Raw genomic sequence first — 9,492 nt, 5'->3', positions numbered from 1 at the left:
AAATTACGACAAATTCAAATTACGACAAACGTATATAAACAAACGAAGTTTGCTTTTAGAAGCATTGAGATGTCTTAGAAAGTTAAAGAAGTGATTTTAAATTCTCAGGCTATATTATTAGCATTATTCTGCGATTGAGAATTTATATATACATCCAACTTTCGAATGTTGGGCCTCAGAATGGCAATGACAAGTGACCAAGACCTTTGAAGATACGCTGTGCTAAGGCCTAGCAAACCAAGTGAGATCGTAGCCGTGGCCTATGCCAGCGTCGCATAACTGGCCCATTTAAGAGTACCCATCAATCGTTGGGCAATAAATATACTGTGCTTGAGAAGACTTGTTGAGTCAATTGAAATCATTGTCATGCCCAATGCCAGTGCCACCTGACTGGCATGTAAAAAGCACCATTTGAATGTGGTTGAAGCTAGTGCCACCTGACTGGCCCCCATGCCAGTGGTACATGAAAAGCATCCGCTACACTCTCGGAGTGGTTGATTTTAAGAAGGGCATCCAGCTGTAGAAATCTTGTCAGATGAGGTTGGAGCCTGGTGCAGCCTCCTGGCTTGCCAGTCCTCAGTCAAACCGTCCAACCCATGCTAGCATGGAAAGCGGACATTAAACGATGATGATGATGATGTCCTGCAACACTGTATGTGTTCTGACTGACATTTGTCCTCCAAAATTTGTAATCATGTTAATTCTATTCTTTTTCATCAGACTCCAATGTTGAAGACAAAGAAATTAATAGGTGATGCTGGTATCACATTCAACAACATGGTGAGTTGAAATCTTTTTGTGCCACCTGTGTTTGTATTTGTGTGTCTTCATATTCTCTTGTCCACATTGACCATGTTGGAGATTGTGCACCTATATGTGTTTATGTATGTATGCAAACATCTACATGTTTACATGTATGAAAACATGTTTAAAGATTTATTAAAAGAGATCATTTATAAGCATCTGTTGATTTTACTGATCATGTTTATAATTACTGTTTGATCCAAGAAATCCTCAAGGAATCCAAGTTTTTTTTATGTTGTGTGAATGTTGAAAGGACATTGCTAACAGTCCATAGTTGGCTTCACTAATCAGAAGAATGAAGAAGCAGAATATATCAATTTGCACAAGATCAATTCTTGCAGAGAAGTTGGATAGAATCAGTTGTATCAATTCTCAATACACTATTGTATTGTGTATAATCAACACATATGGTGATAAATGCTAAATTCGATCTTAGTGGAAGTTGAACCGAAAATGCAGAGGAACAATGATAATATATGTTACAAGTGCCTTCCTTTTAAGATTTGATACTTAGCCCTGCTTCTATATTATGAAGTGTTTTAAAAAACTAGAAAGATCTCCCTAGATAGCTAACATCGTTTCCTATATATGGTGCCTTTTCCATACAATACTTGGTTGAACTAAAGCATTGTGGAGTAAAGCTGATTTGAACTGCCATACTGCTAGAAGTAGTCCAATATCTTAACCAGTCACTCAACTTACTTCCACAAACAGTGTAAGCATTTAGGTTAGTGTGTCATCTCTTTAAAGTGGATGAATAGCATTAATATACTTAGAAAAGTGGGGATCCTCAAGGGTTGGAGGTCCATATGAATGTTTGGTGTTGGGTATCAGAGGATAAACAAAAAGTGTGAAAAGAAGTCAAGGATCTTGGTTCAGTGAGTATTTTTAAGTAAAAGTGAAACTATCAATAAGCTTATAAAAGAAAGGTTTTATAGTAATAATGATGAAGATGGTTATAATAATAATAATAATAATAATAATAATAAATGAGAGTAGGAAGACTTCTCTAAGCTTGTTGAGGTGGATGTATCTGGAGTAGTGATGATAATCATTTCTTACTTGAAAGGTTAAAATGGATTCTTCTTATAAAATACATACTAGAAGCAAATTACACCACACCATCCATCTCAAGGGTCATCAAGGGATATGTCCCTCAGGAGAAACCAACCTCAGGTTGAAAAGTTGACAATTGTAACAAGCTCTTCTGTAAATGATCTTGAGGAAAATCAGAACTGAGAAATCAACCCTGACACCTTAAGACAAACTTCAAATAAAATAAAAGTCAACAGAGCCGCAAAAAATAGGTGGGTGAGAGAGGAGTGTGAACAAGTCATGACAGCATTATACACAGCACTGAACCAACCAGGACATAATAAAACTGAGAAGTGTTTCAATATCTGGAGAGAAATGATAGGGAACAACACCCATGATTATATTGATACAAACAAACTAGCCACGTATGCAGACATATCATATATAACAACCATCTAATACCTGCAGAATTACAGACAAACAAAAGTAATGTCATTAGCATCCTGGAAAACCAGTCTGAAGCACATGATGCAGGCATTGGGAGTAGTGAACAGGAAAATATTCTTCAACTTATTAATGTTGATGTAGGCAACTTAGAACTAAAGTAGTAGCTGACCAAACTGAAACTGGGGTAACAGAAAGTGGAAATAAACTTGAAGCTGCAATGGCTGACATGTACTAGATAACCCAACAAGCTGGCTTACTCTGGAGACACAAGTTGGAGACGGTCTACTTGTCAGAGTTCTGTCATCTCCAAGATGTTTCCAATGCTGACTTGAACCCAGCTTAGAAAGCCCTCATAAATTCTATGATTTTTCCAATTCTATTCAGTATTGCCACTTTGCAGCTATGCATAGTTGACCATTTCAGAATATATCATGGTGTGGTTTACCACTGTACAGCACTGTAATATTTGGTGTTTTATTAGCTATCTGTGAGTTACTTTTTTCTACCAAAATCATAGACATTTGGATTAGGAGAGCTGTTTGGTCTGTTAACAGCTAAATTTCCCTCTATCAGTAAGAAACATTAGCTGATGTAGTTCATTGGAAAAATATGAAATGGTCACAACTACAACAACTATTTTGATACAGGATTAAACAATTGCTACAGTTATTGTATGTATGTACCTGTTAAAATGTAATAATGATAATTAACTGGAGGTGCATGAAGCAGCTTTGATTGAAATGTAAGTGTACACAATTATATTTAACATGTTTTTGTACACTCAAAAACATGGAAAGGCCTTCACTGTGGAAATTATCTCAAGAGAAAAATTCTCCTTATTGACAATGTGTATGAAAAATATATCACTGGGTCATGAATGACATCATTGGGCTGCAAGACATCTATTTCCACTGCATTATGCTTCATCAGCTACAGACATGAAGTGAGTCTATAGCTAATAAGCATGGCAACACAGAAGCACATGTCCTATGGTCCATTCACATCATTCATAACCTAGTAGTGTGCTTTTATTGTTTATAAGGAGAATATCTCTTGAGACAATTTCCTCTGTGAAGGTCTTTCCATGTTTTTGAGTGTACACAAACATGTTAACTGTAATTGTTCACACCTATTTATAATGATAATATTCTGATATTCACTTGCACTTTTAACTTTTTGCAGTTTGTCACTAGTCCTCTTTGTTGTCCAAGTCGGTCAAGTTTTTTAACTGGTCAGTATACCCACAACCACAGAGTTTTGAACAATTCTTTGTCTGGTAACTGCAGTAGTGCATTGTGGCAGAAATATGTTGAACCAAAAGCCTTCCCGGTGAAATTGAATCAAAATGGCTACAAGACATTTTTTGCAGGGAAATATTTGAATCAGGTGAGAGTTATTTTACTTAATAGGATTTTCTTTTTTGTTTCGTTATTCTAAAACCATATTGTTATTGTAATGGTTAAGTTTAGGTAAAAGTGGTATTGATGGTAATTAGTGTAATGTTGGATCCTTAAAATCCAAAAGTTTGATATTGAATGCATTCAATCAAAAATTATAAAAATGTAGTGGTTGTTACTGCAGCATGACTCAGTGGTTAAAGTGTCAGGTTCACAACCATGAGATAGTGAGTTCAATCCCAAACTGGGTAGTGTGTTGTGTTCTTAAGTAAGACACTTTATTTCATGTTGCTCCAGTTCACTTAGCTGTAGAAATGAGTTGCGATGTTACTGGTGCCAAGTTGTATCAACCTTTGCCTTTCCCTTGGATAACATTGGTGGCATGGAGAGAGGAGAATGGTATGCATGGGCAACTGCTGGTCTTCCATAAACAATCCTGCCCAGACTGGTGCCTCAGAGGGAAACTTTCTAGGTGCAATCCCATGGTCATTCATAACGGAAGGGGGTCTCTACTCTTTTACCCTGTTACTGCAGCAACATAAAAGTTTACTGTGTGTATTTATATCATACAAGTTTACAGCATCTATGTCACAAGAATCTACAATGAAATTAAATTCTGTATCCATAGCAATACCTTTACACAGATGGATTTCTGATTTTATGTGTTTTTTTTCACAGAGATTTTATCATCTCTACAACTTATAGTTTTATTTTTGCTGTTATTGTTATATAATTTGGTCTCTTTCTCCATTGCAGTATGGAAAAAAGCATGCTGGTGGTGTGAAGCATGTCCCTCCTGGATGGACCTCATGGAATGGCTTGGTAAGACAAGCTAACAGATTACTTTTGATTAGTTAATCCTTAAATCTAACGTGATTTCATTTTGGTACTGTGTTATTTGAAAGTCTTTATTTATGATAGACACAATAATCTAGTGAAATTGTTTTAATTATTTTCCACCATCATTATCTTTATACACAATAAATCCAATGGAAAAACTTAACAGGCAAGCTTTTATAAACTCTTAATGCCCTTTATATCTATTTATTCATCATTGAGCTGTGCTTTCTTCAGACTGTCCATCACTCACAATCACTCCCTAATATATGCACTAATTCCTTCTTCATCCTGGATTATATTTTAATACTTTACAAACTAAAGAGAGCTTCTATGACGGCCACTTGAACTGGTAGAAATAGCAGGCAAATTTCATTTCAAATTATACCCTAACATTTTCAGAAAAGAGGGGCACACTGCATAGTGTAGTAGTAAATATACAATAACCAAGGAAAGTATGGAATGATCAGGATTGGAATATCATTGATCATAAACCTCTTCAGTTGTAACTGACTTGTATAAGCAGACCAATGATCAAAAAGTATTCTAGTCATGCTAATTTTATTTTTTGTTTTTGTTTTTGTTTTACCAGGTATAGTTTATTTAAAATGCTAAGGTTTGATTTGAGGGAGATCTGATTTTTATTTCTAACATGCTGAGCTACCTACCACATAGAGGCTCAAGTAGTTAAGATTGATAGTGTATGTTATAATGTCTATGATTAGCACAGTTAGTTTATTATCATTACTATTTTACTTCTCAGAGCTCTCGGTCTTACTTGCTCTGATTGATTCTGTGAAAACAGACAGCAACCTATTGCCAGAGGTTCTCATAGGGTCTCTTTTCACATATTATAAACTTTGGTACTTGAATGCTAACTCATTGCAGAAGACACCCAAGCATCAATCTCAAACTTCTATCTGTCTCCCAGTAGAGCAGCTTTGGGGGCCTGCTCTGCCCTTGTGTCAATTCCAATTTCTCTGACATATTTCTTGAACCTTATTGTTAGTGATCCTAGTACGCCTACAACTACTGTTACTCTTTTCATTGCCCACATTCTTGCTATTGCATCTTTTAGTAGTCTGTATTTCCCCATCTTTTCCAGCTCTTTGTTATCTACACATACATCCACAGGTATGGCAATTTCTATGATCTTGGTTTCCTTTTCTCTTTTATTTACTTCAATAATATCTGGTCTCTGAGCATTGATTAGGGTATCACGTTGGATTGTGAAATCCCACAGGATCTTATATTAATTGTTCTCAGTGATGCCCCCTGGTTCATGTTTGTACTGTTTTTGTGCTGTACCTAGACCATGCTTTTCACACAGTCTCTGGTGAACAAACTTAGCCATGTTATCATGCCTCATGTTGTAGTGCTTTTGGGCCAGCTTGCTGAACTCACTCACAGTATGTGAGATTGTTTTGTTTTTGCTGTCACATCTTACAAAGGGGAAGTTCACTGTTCTTATCTATTTGGAACTTGGTGTAATGAGTTCTCAGAGCTTGTTCTTGGGAACTGCATATCAGTGCTTCAGTGCATCCTTTCAGATCACTTTTTCTTAGTCATCTCCAGGTGTTGGTCTTGTTTTCCCTTCAATTTCTCTGAGGTATTTCCCATGCATTGTTTTCATTTTCCAATTGTTTATTCTTTGTTTTTCATCTTGTTTCTTAAATGTTTTTGGGTACATCACATTTTCAGTAGGTGGTGTATTATTATTTCTAACAGTAGCAAGCAAGGATTCTCTCTGCTGTCTGATACACCATCCCAGACTATTATTCTCATTGGCAACATAAATCTTACGGCCTATGAGGTCTCTTCCTCCCTTCTTCCTATGCACATACAGTCTATCAATATCACTTTTTGGGCACAGTTCTTTATTAATTGTCATCACTTTCCTGATTTTTCTATCCATTTCCTCAAGCTTGTTCTTTGTCCATCTAATGTGCCATACTACATTAAGGAAACAACCTGTGTGTTCATTGCCCTGATCTTGTTCTTTCCATTGAATCTAATTCCCATAATTAATATTGTTCTTCTGTGATATTCCCACCTAAAGCTTTCCTTCATCTCACTCTCCTTGGTTTTGCCATACTCCAAAATATCCAGATATTTATATCCATCAGTCTCAAATTTTGTCACCGTTGGGTAGTTCTGCACCATCAGTTGACACTACTTTGCTTTTTTGTATTATAAGCATACCACACTTTTTATTCCCAACTTCCATCCCAGTATCATTACTGGATATCCACACTGTTGAGATCAGACCATTTATTTCATGTTCAGCCTTCCCAACAATATTTTAAGTCTATCATTGGAGCAAGCTGGCACAATTGTGAGCATGCCAGGCAAAATGCATAGCGGCATTTCATGTCTTTACATTCTCAGTTCAAATTCCAATAAGGTTGACTTTGCTTTTCGTCCTTTCAGGATCAATAAAATAAGTACCAGTTGAGCATTATGGTCAATGTAATTGACTTAATCCCTACCCTGAACTGGTTGGCCTTGTGCCAAAATTTGAAACCATTATTATTATTATGGCAGTGAGCTAGCAGAGTTATTAGCATGCTAGACAAAATGCTTTGCAGCATTTCTTCTGTCTTTGTGCTCTAAGATCAAATTCTGTTGAGGTCAACTTTATCTTTCATCCTTTGGGGGTTGATAAAATGAGTAACAGTTGAGTACAGGATTCTACGTAATCAACTTGCTGGCCATGTACTAAAATTTTAAGCCATTATTATTATTTCATTTACGCACAACAAATTAAACTGTTGAGAAAGAAAAATTCTTATCATCAGGCTACAAGTAACCTTTAGATGCTAAGAACCATCCTATAGCTGTCCCTAATAACTAAACTAGGCCTTATGCCTATTTTCTCTGTCCATATGTTCAAATCTTTAGGGATTGTTCCTAATACACCTATAACTAGCTGCACTTTTCATAGCTTCTGTAAATCAATGCCTAGGTCATGGTACTTTGCTATTTTCTCTGTACCTCTCATAGTGACTTTCTCATTTGAGACTGTATCATCATCATCATCATCATGACCATTTAATGTCTATCTTTCATGCATGCATGGGTAGGATGGTTGACAGGAGCTGGCAAGGTAGAAAACTACCCCAGGCTATTGTGTCTGCTTTGGCAGGATTTTTATGGTTGGATGCCTTTCCTAACACCAACCACTCTGCAGAGTGGACTCAGTGCTTTTTACGTGGCACTAACACAGGCAAGATTAGTTTTGGCATGGTTTTTTTACAGCTGGATGCCCTTCCAAATGCCAACCACTTTACAGTATGGACTGGATGCTTTTTATGTTGCACCAGCACAGAGGAATTTCCGGAGGGGAACTTGTGTCAGAGTGTGACAGAGAGACACAAACAGGTGTCTTGCTATAATGGGGGGGGGCAATAGAGGAGGTGTTCCAGTATCAGATGATGAAAGGTTAGAGTGTGACAGAGAAATAGAGAGGCAGAAATAGGTATCTTACTATAGAGGGGGTAGATGGTTACCCAGTGAGAGAGAAGAGGAAGAGAGAGAGGGAGAAACATAAAAGAAAGAGGACAAAAACAGGTGTGCTGATGTAAAGGAGATACTTGCTTACCTAGTCAGAAGAAAAGCAAGTGAAGAGAGAGAGAGAGTGATTAAGAATGAGGGCAGAAATAGATGTGCTTCTGTAGAGGAAATACATGGCTACCCAGCCAGAGGGAAGGGAGAGAGAGAGAGAGAGAGAGAGAGAGAGAGAGTAGGAAACAGCAAAAGTGTAAGAGAGAGGCGGAGAGAGATGGTGAAGTGCCAAGGTATACTCACAAGTATGTTATCATATAAAGAGTTGAGGATGAATAGAGAAATGCTTTGTATTTTGCAGTTATACCCTGATTCAAATTTGACAAAATTTTTATCCTTTCAAGGTTGATAAAATAAGGACTTGTCAACTACTGGGAGGTGGGGATTGTAGCAGTTTCATGCAAGGTTACTGTGATGCTGATTTTAGTAAAGATGGTGGTGATTATTTACTGAAAACTGAACATCTCTTTCTTTTTCCTTTGATTAGGTTGGCAATTCTAAATACTATAATTATAGTATGTCTACAGATGGTGTACTGGAAAAACATGGCAGTAACTACAGCATTGACTACCTTACTGATATCATAGTGAGTATCTTAACGATGTCATGGCATGTATCTTAACAATGTCATAACATGTATCTCAACAATGTCATAACATGTATCTTGAGGATGTCATAGCATGTATCTTAAGGTTGTCATAGCGTGTATCTTGACGATGTCATAGCTTGTATCTTAACAATGTCATAGCATGTATCTTAATGATGTCATAGTGTGTATCTTAACAATGTCATTGTGAGTATTTTAACGTTGTCATTGTGAGTATCTTAACAATGTCATTGTGAGTATCTTAACAATGTCATTGTGAGTATCTTAACAATGTCATGGCATGTATCTTAATGATGCCTTAACATGTATCTTAATGATGTCTTAACATGTATCTTAATGATGTCTTAACATGTATCTTAATGATGTCTTAGCATGTATCTTAATGATGTCTTAGCATGTATCTTAATGCTGTCATTGTGAGTATCTTAACAATGTCATTGTATCTTATTGGTATCATAGTGAGTGTTTTAATGATGTCTTGCTGATGTCATGGTAAGTGTCCTGGTGTAACCCATTAACTGCCATGAGTTGAGAATTGTTGAGTAGATATTTTTAAAATTTGGTAATTTTGTGACGTATAAAGTGCATGGATGAACAAGCCTATATTATTTAATTCTCTATTAAATATTCTACATACATACATATATATATATACATGCACACATATACATACACATTCATATATACAAATATATATATATATATATATATATATATATATATATATATATATGGGAGAATATACGAAAAAACAACAACAGACGAGGACAGGTGGTGTAAATAACAAAAGGATGTATTAGT

The 9,492-nt window shown here is 36.2% G+C and overlaps 1 protein-coding gene across 1 annotated transcript in view; it reads left to right on the top strand.

Moving 5' to 3' along the window:
* Positions 1 to 679: 679 nt before the first annotated feature.
* LOC106870891 (N-acetylglucosamine-6-sulfatase) overlaps positions 680 to 9,492 on the top strand; it is a 42,718-nt gene continuing 33,905 nt past the window's right edge. Inside the window, exons 1-4 of the mRNA XM_014917130.2 lie at positions 680 to 780; positions 3,469 to 3,672; positions 4,440 to 4,505; positions 8,572 to 8,670. Of these exons, the coding sequence (XP_014772616.1) occupies positions 727 to 780; positions 3,469 to 3,672; positions 4,440 to 4,505; positions 8,572 to 8,670 (423 nt within the window). The 5' untranslated portion in view covers positions 680 to 726. The remainder of the gene's footprint in view (positions 781 to 3,468; positions 3,673 to 4,439; positions 4,506 to 8,571; positions 8,671 to 9,492) is intronic.

The sequence above is a fragment of the Octopus bimaculoides genome, chromosome 7, assembly GCF_001194135.2.
Source record: "Octopus bimaculoides isolate UCB-OBI-ISO-001 chromosome 7, ASM119413v2, whole genome shotgun sequence".
Classification (NCBI taxonomy): Eukaryota; Metazoa; Mollusca; class Cephalopoda; order Octopoda; family Octopodidae; genus Octopus; species Octopus bimaculoides.
This window is presented reverse-complemented; position numbering and strand designations above follow the sequence as displayed.